The sequence below is a fragment of the Patiria miniata genome, unplaced genomic scaffold (assembly GCF_015706575.1).
Source record: "Patiria miniata isolate m_02_andy unplaced genomic scaffold, ASM1570657v1 HiC_scaffold_18, whole genome shotgun sequence".
Lineage (NCBI taxonomy): Eukaryota > Metazoa > Echinodermata > Asteroidea > Valvatida > Asterinidae > Patiria > Patiria miniata.
In genome coordinates this window covers 16,743,873-16,760,671 of record NW_024037056.1, presented here as the reverse complement: position 1 = coordinate 16,760,671, position 16,799 = coordinate 16,743,873, and the positions used below count along the sequence as shown (strand labels likewise).

The window sequence follows — 16,799 nt, the reverse complement described above, 5'->3', positions numbered from 1 at the left end:
TGAACAGACCGCAGACCAGCCTACATCACTGCATTTTTGTTCAGCTCTAACAAAATTTGGTGAAATCTGGTTATCAATAATTCCAAACATAAATGGACGAACATGATAAAGGGACCTTTATAATGATTAAGGATGATCTTACTTTCTCGATGTACTTCTTATAAAAGGTTTTCATGGAGACATCCTTGTCTATGGGAGTTGTCTGTGGCCCCTCAACAGTCTCACTGCTACCTGAGGTACTCGCAGCCTCCGTTGTTGAGATAGTCACTGTTGGACTTTCAACGGGTTCTTCAGCGACCTTTGGTGAAGGATCAGGTACAATAACCAATGGCCTTTTAACGGCCTGCAGCGTCTCAACAATCTTTGGGAAGGAAGACAGGAACGTGGTGGGGGATGTTGCGGGGTTGGCAGGTGGAAGATCTGATTTTGGAGGCATGGGAACTGTGCTCTTGCTGCTCTCGGCAGTTTGCATGTTGTCAGTCTGCGAATTATCGTCCTTTGAGATGTCTTTTGAAGGTGCTGATTCATCATTTGGAGGTGTGGATTTGTCACCTGAAGTTGCTGACTTATCAGAGGATAGGTTGATTGGTGCTGGGCTAAGACGCTTGGTGGTATTTATTGTTTCTTCTTCAGTTGTGGCTGAGTCTTCGAGTCTTGGCTTCTCTTCGACTGATGCTCCCTCTTGGAGAGATGATCCCTCTTCGTGTTTTGACTCCTCTTCGTGTTTGGACTCCTCTTCATGTTTGGACTCCTCGTTGTGTCTTGAGTCCTCTTCGTGTTTTGACTCCTCCTCGTGTTTCGACTCCTCTTCGTGCTTGGACTCCTCTTCACGTTTCGACTCCTTTTCATGCACGCTGGGTACAGGAGAGGCAGTTTTCTCTTGCCGTGTTGTGCTTTGGTCAGGCTGGTCAGTCCCATGACTCTCAAAGGGGTCCGACAGAAGAATGACGTCGTCCGTTTCCATTGGCGTTGAATCTTCATGGACGTCCATTTTCAGAGCTTCACTAGACTGCTCCAGCTTATTGGCAGTAGAGTCTTTCCTTTTGATAGTGTTTGATTTGGACAGTCTGGCCTTTTTGCTTGGTCTTGTGTCAGCTTGGCTAGTGGTTTGTGACTCGTCGATAACCAGCTCGCCTTCCTCTGAACCGGACATCTCAGAATGGCAGCTCATAAGAAGGTCAATGTCTTGATCCACCCACGGTTTCTTGGATGAACTAGGGCCTTTGCCATCATCTGCTACATTTTGAGATGCCTTGGCATTATTTCTGTCAGGATCAGTTCGGTCCTTCGGGAGTTGTTTACCGTTTGTGTCGGTACTGGGATCTTGGTTGTCAGTGTCTTCAGCAGATGTCTTCGCCAATCTCGTTGAAGTATCTTCCCTTGATGTAGTCGCCTTCTCCGACCCATCCCTGTTTGGGCTATCAGCTCTCTTCTTGGCTACACTTGGGCCTTGGTCCTCATCAACCTCCATGTCTGACTCATCTGAGTGTTCGGCTTCGCTAGAGTCTGAGTCCAAGTCGGCGGCTGAAGACTCTGAATCGGAGGTCTCTTTGTCGACACTGTGAAGCCTCTCAATGCCCAGGGAGGCCTTCATGGTCTCAATTGTCTTGACCAGCTTGATGTGGAACTTGTCCTTCCTGGGTAAGGACTGGGAGGTGCTTGGGATGTCCTCGTCCTGAGCCTTCTCCGAGGAGTCAACCGCAGGGGTCTTTGGAAGAGCTGAGTCTTTTGAGTTTTTATCATCCACATCAGGGATGGAGGGTGAAGGCTTTGGTGAGGTATCAGCTTTTGGCATCTCTTCGTTTTGATCTACAGATGGTTTATCCTGTGAAGTTGAAGAGATTTTAGCTGCAGTGTCCTTCTCTGTAGACTCGCTACTTTGCTCCTCTAGGTCCATCAAATGTTCCTTTTTGTCTTCTTCTGCTTGATTAGCATCTTGACTGCCCTGCCTCCCCATCTTCCCCAGGGACCTTGGGCTGACCTTGTTCAGCTTGATGGCAAGGCTCCTGGCAAAGTCGTTGGCGGATACATGGGCTTTGCCCAAGAGCTGCACGGCTGGCGACTGGGCTTCCACCTCAGGATCCACATCTAGGCTCTCGTCGCTGACTTCGAACACGCCAGCCGGTGCCTTGCTGGGAGACGACAACGAGCTGTCATCACTCTCAACATTCCCCAAGTCGGGCTTACTTCCAGAGGCAGAGCTTGCCTCCGCAGTGTCTTTAACCTGTGTTGTTGGCTTATCCACGCCTACCGTTCTTTTCCTAGAGATGTTGAAGATTTGACGTCTAACTGTTTGTGGTGCTCCAATCTTGGTGCTAGGTGTATCGGAGTTGATCTGCGCATCCTTAATCGACGAATCCGAGTCTGGTTGTTTATCCTTACCAGCATCGTTGCCATTTCCAGACGATATTTTGTCTGCAGAGTCCTGACTTGAATCCTTTTCGTTTCCTGGAGATTCTTTGTCTAGTACTGTGTCCTTTACCAGTTGACCTGGCAGACCATCCGACGGTTTTCCAACATCTACTTTTCCATCAGCCTCCTGTGAATCTGGTTCCGTCTTGACTTTCACAGTGGAAGGGGCCGGGTCTGGTTGCAGTCTACTCCTGCCGCTGATGCCATTCATCAGTATCTCAGATTGGCTCTCCGTCCACTTTTCCCTGCCTTTGGGGTCAAGGGACAGGCACTCAAACTTCCCGTAGGGGGTCCGGTGGGGTGCGTACCGGAAGCAGTCTTTGCCGAAGGCCTTTTTTAGGTTTTCGATGTGGAGTTCCATCTCCATGATGGAGGTGCTGAGACCCGTTGTCTTCTTCTTGGAAGGGTTGGGGATCTCCGGACAGTACATGTAGCAGCTGGAGACAGGAACCCAAGCCCTGAAAATACAAACAGAGGCATCATAGTCTCACCTCACCAAATTGGTGAAATTTCTCTCAACAGCACTGGCAAAGCACTTAAAGACAAGGAACTCCCCAGAATGAACGCATGGTCACTCTTATCTACATCTGTCATGTTGGTATATGACGAACATGAATCCTCCACTTTTTGAAACATAATGTCTGTGTATTTACCTGTCATGCTGCCCGAAGAAGCGGACGTCTAGAAGTCCGTCCTTCTCCCGGATGACCTTAGAAGGCCAGAAGGGGAAGCCCTGTAGCCTGGCCCAGACCAGCTTGTGAGGATCCCGCTGTGGAAAACAAACCAGAAGCTACTATTAATACCCACACAGGCAAAAAAAATTATTCGGATATCCGTGGATGATCGAATATTCGTATAATCAGCACAGCCCTTGTCATAATTATGTACGGGGTTTCTCCTCCATCACTGACTTGGTATTTCTTTGTCCTAATTTGTACCTGTGTTTCTTGAAGCCTGTAGTGCCATTCTTAATTTTTTTTTTGGGGGGGGGAATCCAAGTTTTGTGTACCATAATAAATACCAAAAAACACTATAACGTGTGCTCAGATTCTGTAATTTCATTGGTTTTAGGATGGCCACGTGTCTAGACAATAAAAATGCATGTCACACACCGAGGGTGATATCGTACTGCGTTCAGTGCGCAAGTAGCGAGCGCGTTTGGAACCTGCCGGCGCGCTAGCTTCGCGCAATGAGAACTGTAACGTCAAACACTCAGTCTCATGTCCGGCAGGACACCAAAACCTTCAGTTATCAAAGGCTGCATCGCAGTGATTTAATTTATTTTTCACACAGCAAGTTTTTGAGTTATCTTTTTGAGTTATTTACATGATACAACAAAACAATTGTTGACTGCTGTGATGTAGCATATGACGTTTTTAACCCCCTAGGGGCACATAGCCCCCTCAGCTTCGCCTTGGGTGCTATGCGCCCCTTGGACTTAACAATTGTGAAATATTATGAAAGCAACTTACACAGACTTCGCAGAACCATTTGCTGTTTTTCACACTGGCCGACAAGTAGCAGTCTGGGCAGATTTCAATCTCCTTCATCTAAAATAAACCAATCAAACAGAAACCTGTCAAAACTATTTCCCTTTTTGCTAGAGTGGGTTCTACACAGATTCACAACTGTTCTACGCAAAATGTCAATGAGGTCAGAGTTAACGTCGAATGTAAAAAATTCGGGTTGGACTTACTTCGTATTCACAGATCTTGATGATCATCCGTGCACTGTTAGTTAACTTGTGATGCGCTTTGAAAAAAAAATAGACACAGACAAAAAATGAATTATTGGTTTATTTGCAATAAAACATGTAAGATGATTAATCTTAACCATAATAAACTGCGCAACTTTGCATGGAACAATTCTTCTTTATAAACTAGACTATTTATATTATGGGTTTTATTTGGCTTGTGAGGTTTGAATATTGCGACAAGTTTTCAACTTACATCCGTTGAAGACAATGCAGTTGTGCAGGATCCATTTTGCATCCAGATGAAAAGCCTCTGTACTACCATACATGTGCTTTTTGATGTTCTGAAAAATAAAAAAAATAAAAAAATGATGACACAATTTGAAAAAATTTGAATTATAACTGCACAAATGGTATGTAATATATGAAAAAGCTTCCTTTTTCTATCTCTGTCAAAGGTTGGATGTTTGAGGAAAGTAAAGGAATAAGGGAGTCAGGTTGGCGTAGCGGTACTTTCCTCGCCTTCCACCGCTGTGACCCGGGTTCGAATCCTGCCTGGGCCAATATGTGGATTGGGTTTTCATTCCCTACCTGATTCTGTGGGTTTTCCCCAGAATATTCTTCTGGGGTTTTCCTCCCACCTCTAAAACTGTCAATTCTTCTCATTGTCTTCTCTCCACAGGATTCTTCAGGCTTTCGAGCTACAGTGCCTAGGGTGCTTTTGAGGAATCCTTGGTTTCAATATCAGAAATGATTAATGATCATCATAAAAATACAGACCTTTTCGAGGGTTGACAGGTCCATGGGATTGAAGACAAACTCCTCATAGCCCGGATTCTGTTGAGTGTTGACTGGCTTCAAAAATGGTTCAGCCTGGAAAGTAAAAAAAAAAATTTATAACCCCGGCTCATCAGGCTAATAAAAATCTAAGCTTTGTGATGAGTATACAGGGTGAGTAAAAAAAAAATATGAAACCCAAATGTCAGGACCCTTGTTTAAGTGAAGTTCTGCATGTAGCACTTTCAAAATCTAGGATATGAAAGCCCAATTCATAAGCTTTCTTTTAGTACAAGAATCATTCAAATCACCAATGTAATTTTCATGGTACGGAATTTTAAACACAACGACCGTTTAAGGTTCTGTCCACGGATCACAACAAGGTATTAGTGTTCTTTCAGCAAAATGAAAACAATTCACATAGGGATGTGTGTGAATTGTTTTCATTTGAAAGGACACATACTTTTTTTGTGATCCGTGGACAGAACTTTAAAAAAAATGGTTGTGTTTAAAAAACATGTAACAATCCAGTATGTGAGTTTTCTGAGACTCGTACTCGGTTGATACTCACCCCGGTGTGTCTCATTCTCTTGAGTGCATAAAAGAGTAGTTTGGCCAGCTGGTTCTGAGTCAGTGATGACATGGCTGGAGACTGTGAGTCAATGCACTCGGCATTGGTCGCTCGCTGAGTAACGAAGAAAGTATTACTTATAGACATGTACATGTATAGTGGTGTTGTGCATCGGGTCGGGTTGACCAGGCCAAACCGACCTGAATCACTAAATATATAAACCGAATGCACATACAAAATGTACAAATAATCTTCAAAGAAGTCTTAAGATTTCTTTGAAGATTATTTGTACATTTTGTTCAGTTTTTTAATTGATATTTTTTTTGGTATTTTTTTTCTTATTTAATTTTTTTTTTTGAGATTTCTTTGAAGATTATTTGTACATTTTGTTCAGTTTTTTTATTGATATTTTTTTTGGTATTTTTTTTCTTATTTAATTTTTTTTTTTTATTTTTTTTTTATTAATTTTTTTGTTATTTAAAACTTTTTTTGAAAAGTTTCTTTCTATATTTTTTCTTGTTTAAATTTTTTATTTTTTTTATTTTATTTTTTTTAATAATTTTTTTTACATTTTTCAAAACTATTTTTAATTAAAGGGAAAATACAACATTTGCAAACATCAAAAAATAAAACTACCAAATCATTTTGAAATACCTTGCTGGACTGTTAGTGTATGACAGTGTAAAGCATCCTGTAAAATCATGGCACCTGGTATACTGTCATTTTCAAGAAAAGTGTTATTTTTGTATCAATTTCCAACGCTGATCGGCCGATCAGCATTGGAAAAAACTGGCTTTTTTTTCAAATACTGGCCCCAATTGACCATCGCACTTGTTTGCAATCGATTACACACCTATGAACGGGTACAAGCCAGCTAGACTGGTTCCCTGACCTTACAATTCCCCAATGTATGTAAACTGCTCTGTTTCTTCTTATATGGAGTCAGGGAACCAGACTACAGGAAAATGATTGTTTTTCTTGGTTTTTATAGCATTTTCGAACCCAAAACCTCAAAAAAGTCAGTGTAACTATATTTGCTATATATTTCCAACCCCCCAATTCCATCCATTTCTGAAAATTACAGCAAAAGCAAATGATGTATATTCCCTTTAAATTTACAAAGATTACTTTAATTTCATTTCATTTATGGCATTTTTTTGTGTGAACCTTTTAGTCAGAAGAACCCCATGACAGAGACTTTGTCTCTTTTGGGTGCTCCTTTGGGAGCTGTTAGGTTCTTTTTGTTTTCTGTTGTTGTCTTTTAATTTCATGTGTTGGTTTTTATCCCGAGAAATAGAGTAAATGTAAATGAAGTCAAACCGAAACTGACCTGAAATTCCCAAATCCGACCAGACCCGACCTAACAAAAAATTTAAGCAAAACCGACCAGGGCCCAATTTCACGGTGCTGCTAAGCACAAATATTTGCTTAGCACAAAAAAGTCTGGCTTATAAAAGCAGGTTACCAGCCAAAACTCCATGTGAACAGCTGAATACTAATCACATGCAATATACATCACGTGCAGTTTTGGCTGATAACCTGCTTTTATGAGCCAGACTTATTTGTGCTAAGCAAATTTTTGTGCTTAGCAGCACCGTGAAATTGGCCCCAGTACTTACCTCGCATTCCGGGCAGAACCAGTCCCCCACAGGGTCCCCCTCCACCTTGGCACACCTGGGGTGGTAAACCCGTGGGCACAACTCACAGCAGATGACAGAGCCTTCCTTGTGACAAACCCAGCAATAGAAGTCATTCCTGGAATCCTGGGAAGGGGAATAAAAACATTAAACCCTCACCATTTCAGATCTTTCAAAATCCACCAGGGGATTACTTTCAAACGATTTTGTTCAATAAGTTTACTTCATTTTTTTTAAACATCCCACTGGCTATGTTATGGTATGTGCCTCTTGCGAGGAGTTGTAAACATCTCCTTACATGGAGATTGGCATGTGCATGGGGCATACTAAAAGTTTGTGTCAATAAGTCAAAACAAGTTAAGCAACTACAAATGATTTTGTTCAATAAGGTTTACTTCATGTTTTTAAACATCTCACTGGCTATGTTATGGTATGTGCCTCTCGCGAGGAGTTGTAAATATCTCCTTATATGGAGATTGGTGTGCGCATGGTGTATACTGTGCAATGTGGGGCAAACGTAACATTCAACTGCTGAAACAATTCCTACAACACGCCCATTCTATCTTTACTGAGTGACATTAGGTTGCTTGAAGCTCTGGGGATAACTAATAATACCTGGTCTCGGTTGGATCGGACTATTTTCCTCTTCTTGCTCGATGGAGGCACGTAGTCAGCCTTGTTTTTCAGGCTAACCTTGTTGCTGTTGGGACTGGTCTGGCTTAGTTTGCGCTTCGGCGCCGTCTTGCCGTCTGTGTAAAAACAAATCATTTGATCAATCAATCACTGAGTCAATCACTCGCCAATCACAAGTTAATCACTTGTCAATCACGAGTCAATTGTTGCATTAAAAATGGAGACCAACCCTCCCAGCCTTCCGCACTTCAGAACCCTTTAAAATTTGCAAAACCACTTTTTCTCTCAAATTCCTTCTGTGGAGTATGGATAACACTTCAAATCCCTGTGCAATTCTTTTGTGTGGTTCAGATGCTGGGCAAGCAGGCAGACTTGGTCACGCTTCACTGCTCTCCACAGTGCTGTTTTCTTGTGTAGTACCTCTCTGTGTGACACAGTTACTTAAGACTGCATAACACTTCAAACTGACCAGCTGGGATTTTAAGGGTTAGACATTGTACATAATTCTCTGAAAAATGACTTCCCACTTCCAGTAGGTGGGTTAAGCTACGTACTATACAAGAGTGAACCGTCTAGCCGAGGAAATTTATGCTCGTGGCTTCAAAAGGAAGTGACCACACGTACAGCTTTTCACTTTGAAAACAAGTGTCACATTGGAAATTAAGCTGACCTTTGGGCGATTTATTCGAGCTGAAGTTGATGTCCATGAAAACGGGTGCCTCTCTTTTCATTCTGTAAAACAAAAATTGGCAAAATTAAACTGTGTCTGAGGGAAGTATTTATACGTAAACCTAAAATGTGCACATATTTGGTCATGGTAACTGCAACATTGCTAGGAGTCATAATAATGTCGGCAGTCAACATAACTTTTGCTATGGAACAAATGTGTGCATGCTTGGCAGGAACTTTTACAGTAAGATTTGAAGCAGATCGATTGCTATCAACACTGCACAGCCCACATTGACAGATAAAAAAATGGAGTTACCTTGATACATGTACGTGTACAATTTTGCACATGTGCATGTATACCTGTACCACTGAGCAGACGATTGGTTGGCATTCGATCGTTCAAAATACTGTATTGTTCGGTTGATCAGTGTTTGTTGTATTCAGAGACCGCAAGGTCAAAGATACCATTAAATGAAAACAAGGTCAAAGGTCACATGGTGCTGCTGACACTGCAGTGGATCAAGGTCATGTGGAGTATGTCATCCACCTCATACATATAAGAAGATTACCGCTTTTGCAAGATTCTTTACTCAATCAAATCACAAGGCTTGCATGGTCAATTAAAACATTTAGACATAAAAATTATAAACATAATTTAGCGGCATATCTTGCCAGGCTGCATGTAGAATTATTGTTTAATTGCCATACCCGTTGAAATGTTCTAAAAATCGAATGACCTTAATTCACTGTGCACCAATTATAAGAAAGAATGACACGATAGTTACATGTACATGTACATGTATTCATATTGCTTAGTGCTTGCACTTTTCCCACTCTACGTACCTGATTCCTCTTGTTTAATAATAATAACAAATACATGTCGCTGTTGAAACCAGTTAAACAAGTTTCGTGACATATTGCATCTACATTTCAAACATGATAATCCGTTTTTATACAAGTTATCACCGGTTCATATACTCATGGAACATGTTCATGCTCAACATGTACAGTAAAAATGTGTGATTGAACTTCATCATACATGCAAATGATGCAATTTTATATGAATTACAAACCGGTAGGAAACTAACACTTGCCTAAAAATGGCTTACGTACTAGTATAGGCTACATTATATTTGCAGTTATCTGAAACTTACACACGTGGATAATCTCGGACAAATGTACAAAACTTAACAGTTTACATATATCAAGTTTTGCAGTTCTAAGAATTAGGTACATAAATCGGCCATTCTGTAAATTTCTGGTCCACATTTTTCCTGTCCCTGTTATGAATTTACAATTTCCGATGCACTCCTTAACGCAGTCGTCCTCCAAGAGTGTGATTATGAATAGCACACTAAACCTACCCAAGAAATAAAAAAAATTGTTGTGAGTCAGTCTTGATGAAACTTGAATGGCGAATTATAAAGTACCAAGGTAACAGGGACAGGAAAAATGTCACACTTTGGGACCTAAATTTATAGAGACCTATAAATTTATAGAATGACAATTGTCCATGGATGTGTCATGCAGAATCTATGAAGAATTGGGCAATTATACGCTAGAAGCCTACATGCAGAACGTGGTATATGCCCTTCCGCCAGGAATCTTGAAAATCCAACATGGAGACTTGACAATTCTTCACCCACTTGTGTTGTAGCTGCTTCCTGACACACTGAGCCACATCAAAACCTATTTGTTTGCATAATACTGAAAGGACGTACACACTCCATGTTGGTTGTTCTATGGGCGGGGTTTACCGAAGTGCCAATCACGGGGTGAGGCGTCACATGACCGGCGTCCTGCTGTGTGATTGGCTGGCTCGGGGACAGATGGGGAAGTGGGTGAAATTCCACTGTCTGGGTGCTTGCAGTATGTGCAGTCAGCCAGCATGGAATCTCCGTGCACTAATATACCACATGCATATGGCTTACATGTACACATGCCAGAATTAATACAATGTTCAGATCTTCTTTTAGTGTGGCCAAGTCAGCCATAGGCCTACATGTAGATTCCTGTGTCATAAATTTCTTGACAAGAATTACAAAAACTGTCTTGCTTGATTTGAAACGCGGAATTTACCCAGCAAACGTGGAATACGTTCGTGTAGATATAATATTGAAAGTAATTTCAGGTTCACTAACAACTAATTTTGTTGATTACAAAATGCTTATTCCACCGTCGTCTGATATTTTACAGAAATATACCGCTGCATGCCCCTATTTTTGGGACTTCCTTGTAGCAAATGTTTCAACAACATTTTAGTTAAATGATAAACAAGAAGTAGAGGAAGGTGGAAAATGTGTTCTTCCCGTACCAGAATTCCTGCTTGGATGTTCTTTCAGGAAAGAAAAACATGCAGACATGAACATGCAATTTGTTCATCAGGTTATATACATGTGATGCACACGTACACATACATTGTACATTTCAAACACAGGGCTGACAACTCTCACGCATTCAGCGTGAGACTCACGCATTTAAGCTTGTTCTCACACTCTAGTGCGCACTTGGGATTTCTCACGCTAACAAAATAAATACCGGTAAATGAAATTTAAGAATGATGTTTAAATGATGTTCTTTTGCTAAACAAATTGCTTAAAGTGGTCAGAAATTGCCTAAGATTGCGCCACTAAGCGTCTAGAATCCAAAATTTTTCAGGGTCCCTTAAGCGGGCCTTGAACCCATGCCATAGCTAGGCTTCGCACTCGCAATTACCATGATTACTTCGTATCAAGCTCCATTGATTGCCAAATTCTCACTCTCAGCTCTTACTTAATTAAAGTTTGGCAGCCCTGCAAACGGTCTTGTTTATTTCCAGCGTGATCAAGTAAAACATGTAATTTTCCTTTTATTTCTTCTAGCATGTCTAGTGACATATGAAAACCGTCAATGTTATGCTGTTTTAAGCTCTGCGTTTTTGTCGATGCTTTCACGATGCAAGCTGTTACTTGAATTGGAATCAGGATTGAGTATTTTAAAGGTATATCATTTGCAGCTTTACAAGAAGTAACGGACGAAATTATTGTTGAAAAGCATACTTGGTTTAAAGATGGTAATGGTACTAAACTCGCTGTGAAATTATTCTTTCTGGCAAGCTGTCATTTTGAGGAAAACAATAAAAGAAAGTCATTTCCAAACATTGCACAAATGACTCTACCTTTAAATTGTAGTCTGATCGGTTCATACGTACACCCACGTTGAATCAGGTTTTTTTTTTTTCGAACAGCAACGTTCTTCCACCTTGAATTGACCTAGAGTGGCTTCAATCCAAGTTGAATTCAAAATGGTCACGGTTTGTGAAAATCTAAAGCCAAAACAGACTTTGGAACGATAACCATGTGTGCTGTACTGTGGTTATAACAACACCTTGGTCACCCGTGTTGCCGTCAATTCATGACAAAGCTACAACAACATGTGGGTAGCACTTTTGTCTGACAATAATCTGATTCGCAATAGATTGCTACGATGTAACAACACCTGCAAAAGAAAAACATTCACTTTAAGTTTACCAAAATGTCCTCACCCTGCATTTGGCCTTCGTTTCTTCCTGAGAGCCAGGGGCAGATCGAACTGGCCCGATCCGATGGTCTTCATGACCGACGACTTCCCAAAGAAAGTTTTGCTGGGCGACTGCGACGATCCTAGCTTCACGCCTCCCGATTGGCCGAAGATAGACTTTCTGGGTGACGATTGGCCGAGAGAGATTTTGCTTGCAGGCGACGAACGAATAGGCGACGGTTGACCTGACGGTGATTTGCCGTTTCCAGTGTTAGTGATTGCTGACTTAATGAAGACGGACTTGCCAGACTGGGCTGGGCTTGGTTTCGTGCCGCCTGATTGGCTGCTGGGATTCTTGCTGGATGCTGATGGGCTGCCGACTTGGACTTTACCGGTTCTTGATTGGCCAGTTGGAAGCTTACCAGACTGTGATTGGCCAGTTAACGACTTGCCTGGTGTTGACTTCGCAGCGCCAGTGGAACTCGCCGGTCTACTTTGAGCCGCCTTGCCCATTCCAGCGGGCTGTTTACTTTTGGCCGATTCGCCTACTTTTGCTACCGGAGTCGCTGCTTTTACGGCTGCAGACTTTGGCACTGTTGGGGTCGCCATCTTCGCTGAATCTGGCTTGTTTTCTGTCTCGGGATACTGGTCTGAATGCCGATACCACCAACGAAACAACCAACTCATGAACTCAGGAAAGGCGTCACTCTTCTCTGTCGATCATGATTTCTGCTGCATAAAAAAAGAAAGACTGCAAGTTAAGTCACTCTTAAAACTGGAGAAGTAATATGAAAATATATCCCAGTCTCCTGAAAACGGGCAGAGCATACTGTTCAAAGCGTTGAGTTTCCCATCAGTTCTTTTCACGACCACACAAACTCTCGAAAGAGTTTTCTTTTCACATTGCCGGTACAACAGCAAACTTTCTTTTTCTTTCCGTCTTCACTATGCAAACCTTCAAATCTTAACCAGTTCCGCCGGGATTATTTTGACAAGAACGGAACGAGGCGCAGGATTACTTTTCTCTCGACCTCAAGCCAAGCGGGTTGAAGCCATCACCCTTGGGCAGCACACTCACATTTCTGGCCTCACTCACTGGGAGCGGGTCACTGACTGATATTTTCGGCCCCGCTCCCTGCATCTTTATCTGTCATCTGTTCCGAATACCGCAAAACCTTTGCAGGTATACACGTCATCCGCGCGAACTGGTTATAAACAGCCGTTCAAGTTTTCTCACAAAAGCAGAAAAACTCTTCAGGCTGTTAAGATTGAAGGTTTGAATACAGACTCAATGAGTAATGATTTTGCAGAAGCACTACCTTTCAGAAACTGGAGATTCGTGTGGTTTTGTTTCAAACAGTGCTCTGTTCATCTTTAGGAAAAGCCCAAGTAAGCTTAAGCACAAATGGAGGGGACATCGACCCTACCAAATGTCTAATTTTTGTAAAGTGTCAGCCAGATTTTGAGACTGAGAGTTTGAATCTTTCTGATCCTAATGTCCACTTCTGTGTTACAGAATATTTTTTTTCAATATTACTTTGACAGCTAGCCAATTGACCTATCGCCGTTTGCGAGTTGGCCACGCCCCTTAGACAACCCTAGATGGAATTTTTGTACACTAAGTTTTGTTTGTCTCAGATGTTACGCGTTCCGTATATTTGTATATTTTATATTTGTATATAATGTAATTGGACAATATTTCACAAGCTACGTTGACACGATTCTAACGGGATTCTACCGCGATAGGTCAATTGTTCTAGTGTTGAAAAAAAAACCCAGAAATCCGACAGTTTCTTACTCTTCACTTTTCTTACGAGTCCTTAGCATAGGCCCGATTTTCCTGACTCTTTCCTGAATATTTTCCTGAACTGTAAGCTAAGAAATTCTGCCAAATAAAGCTGAAATTTCTGTGGTTTTGGTTACCGTATTTTTAGGTTAGCAAGGAATTTTGACTTGTGCACATACACATCCCATAACTCAAAATTCTGAGCTCGCTAGCATTGTCAGTACAGCATGGTGATCACGATATAGAGTGCAAAATTCGGCAGTAAGCAAAGCTCTGAAATGTAAGTCTGCATTTGCTACATAAAATTTCAGAAAGAGGTTAAGCCATCCCCAGCAGATTGGGTGGTGGATACGCAACTACGCACCCTGAGGCGCACGCCGTGGATGAGACTTAAGAGACATGTTCATCATAAGTCCGACTCGAGTCACAATGTTTGGCGACTCGACTCGACTAAATGAGTCCCAACGGGTACTTGACTCGACTCGACTCAAGTCACTGCAAGCAAATGACTCAACTGGACTCGAGTTCCTTATCCGAAGACTCGACTCGATAATAGTCATCATGTCAGCAAAAGAGGGCCATACATAGTCTAAAAAATTATTGGCATGAATTGTTTCTGCTCCTGCCCAATATGGCCTCCTGATGAAGGCTAGCTGATCCAACTCTGCACAGAATTCTGGGCAGGCCGGGGGACCTATCATCGAACCAAATTAAAAGATGCACTAAACGGTAAACCTAAACATTGGCGTAAATTTTCACAGTACGTGAGCTAGACAGCATAAACACCGAGGCCATCTGTGTTTATTGTAGTGTCTCTCCGTATATTTCTTCCGTTTTTTCCCCGTAATTTTGTGTACCGATTCTTTTTCCAATGTCCTTTTCTACATACAGCAAAACTCTCAAATGCAATTTATTGCAGAAATGAGCATCAAAAAATGCTTCTTTACCAAATGTTTCATTTTTAATTTCAGACTGCAAGTATAACTATTTTCATTGTTTTAATGTAGTGGATATATATCGTTACAGCAGCCGTATACGATTTTCAACTGCTATCGTTAAGGTTTTGTAAAATCACCGTTTATAACTACTCGTCCTGCCAGAATGCTCCGGAAGCTCGATCGATTAGTTACACATTTGATAGCTGTGACGGGTTCGAAACTTTTGCCGCACTGTTTATTTTTTTTTTTTATATATACAGTATATATTTTTTAACTAGTTTTTTTACTTTCATGTTTTTAACCAAATCGTTCTTTTTATCCGAGTCGATTTCATTTTCTTCTTTGTAATCCGTGGCTTTGGAGGATTTCTTTTTTTAAAAGTGAAATACAGTCCAAGAACCATTCAGTTGAATGATAGTCTGGTTCCAACAGCCAAAGATCTTGACGTTGAATACCATTAGGTCAGGGAACCAGATGGTTCCGTTACAATAGCAGTCACATCGTGTTACGGCTGCTGTAACGATAACCACTGCGATGTTTTAATGGTTTCTCGAGAATTAATTTGTACTGCAAAACGGTGACATACTGCATACAGTTGCTACAATTATGCCTATAATATGGGAAATTTTACGAAAAAGTATCTTTTTATGCAAGACGACACACTCATTTAACAAATCATAGTGCAATAGAAACAGATCAAATTCATCATAGAGAAATCGGAAAGATTTCCATTTACGAAGTTCACTAATTTTCCTCTGTATTGACTAACAAGCCCCCAGATAGCAATTTCATGTCATCAAAGTCAATTTGAGCAGTGAGAAAATACAAGCATTTTCTTAGAAAACACTTAGAATTTTTCAGTCCAATCTCATAGGGTTTGTGCACAGGGTGTTGAGTGAACTTCGTATATGGAAATCTTTCCGAGAAATCTACTTCTTTCTCCGTGCATTAAAACACGCTGACAACACAATCGATAGAAGGTAACACGAATAAAAAAATATCATCGGAAACACGTGCCAGAAACTTCAAGAAAATACAACTTCGATTCAACCCGACCATGCTGGATGGCAAAGCATTTACCATTCCCCCAACCCTTACCATGTGGTCCAAAGATCCTCATCAGAATGGCCTAACAGCTCATGGCAAGCTATGCTTTGCCTGCTGCAATTGACAAAAGAGATCCCATGAAATTTGCATGTGGATAACACTCACACTGAGCTTGTGTGTGTGCTTTTGACGGGGTCAAAGGCCGTATGCAAATGAAGAGGTGTGGCTAAACAAGCCACATTGTGACGGAGTGGCAGTGTGGTTTTGTGCATTGAATCTTTGTGACGCATGCAATGTGTACAATGTGATTTACATGACTGCTAATGTAGTCTTGTTTGGATTTTTAGCACATAACTTTTTAATAGATGGTTTGATTACAGAAACTGTTTCAAAATTTGTCCTCAGCAGAGACACTGCTTGCAAACCAGCTCAACACAATTCCAAAACACGGTCTTTTTGGCTTCAATAGCCAATATTTGTCGTGTTGCAATTGATACAAACACTCTTCTTTTGACAATTCCATCAATGATATTCAGTCAATGACAAGTCTTGGACAATAGCAAGGCTTTAAATAACAGGAAATCCCTCATTCTTGTGAACTTAAAAGCAACACGAATTTACAAGGTGCACGACATCTTTCAGCAAGCAGATTTTTTACACTCATTTTCACAAAATGCAGAAATGTTGCAAGTCAACGATCATGCTTCTTCCGTGCTATTCAAGTCATTTATTACAACTAATGATCATTTCGAAGCCCATGTAATTTGATCAACATGATTTTTAATATCATTTGTTATAAATGTGTACGGTTTATATTTCATGACACTCCTTTTATCTTACATCGCATATTCCCAAGGTTTAAAATGAATTCCCACTCCAAACTCTTAAGATTGTTCATATTTGCTATTTAACACGTGAATTAAGATTCATGCACATATGGGGTGTTGACTATTACATGGGTTATTCGAGCAATAGTACAACACGCATGCGCTTACTAAGCAATAGTGGAACTATCGCATGAGTAGAGTGTACACGAACATCACCCTAGTACACTCATCAGGCACATAACGTTTGGGCGAGATTTTGGTGAATGTGTATGAGGTACATGTATAACTTAAAAAAATACAACATGGTTTAT

General features: G+C 41.1%; 1 protein-coding gene across 6 annotated transcripts in view; it reads right to left on the bottom strand.

Moving 5' to 3' along the window:
• The window catches only part of LOC119724915 (protein kinase C-binding protein 1-like), a 31,718-nt gene extending 15,902 nt beyond the window's left edge, over window positions 1–15,816 (bottom strand). For 5 of the 6 annotated variants that reach the window (XM_038196228.1, XM_038196230.1, XM_038196231.1 and 2 more), the window contains exons 1-12: window positions 15,713–15,816; window positions 11,916–12,622; window positions 8,394–8,455; window positions 7,706–7,839; window positions 7,073–7,216; window positions 5,454–5,567; window positions 4,886–4,978; window positions 4,362–4,449; window positions 4,109–4,164; window positions 3,885–3,962; window positions 3,066–3,181; window positions 143–2,870 (exon numbers count right to left, since the gene is read on the bottom strand). In XM_038196228.1, coding sequence (XP_038052156.1) covers window positions 143–2,870; window positions 3,066–3,181; window positions 3,885–3,962; window positions 4,109–4,164; window positions 4,362–4,449; window positions 4,886–4,978; window positions 5,454–5,567; window positions 7,073–7,216; window positions 7,706–7,839; window positions 8,394–8,455; window positions 11,916–12,577 — 4,275 coding nt within the window. In that variant the 5' untranslated portion in view covers window positions 12,578–12,622; window positions 15,713–15,816. The remainder of the gene's footprint in view (window positions 1–142; window positions 2,871–3,065; window positions 3,182–3,884; window positions 3,963–4,108; window positions 4,165–4,361; window positions 4,450–4,885; window positions 4,979–5,453; window positions 5,568–7,072; window positions 7,217–7,705; window positions 7,840–8,393; window positions 8,456–11,915; window positions 12,623–15,712) is intronic. The other variant, XM_038196229.1, reaches the window with a different exon arrangement.
• Window positions 15,817–16,799: the final 983 nt, after the last annotated feature.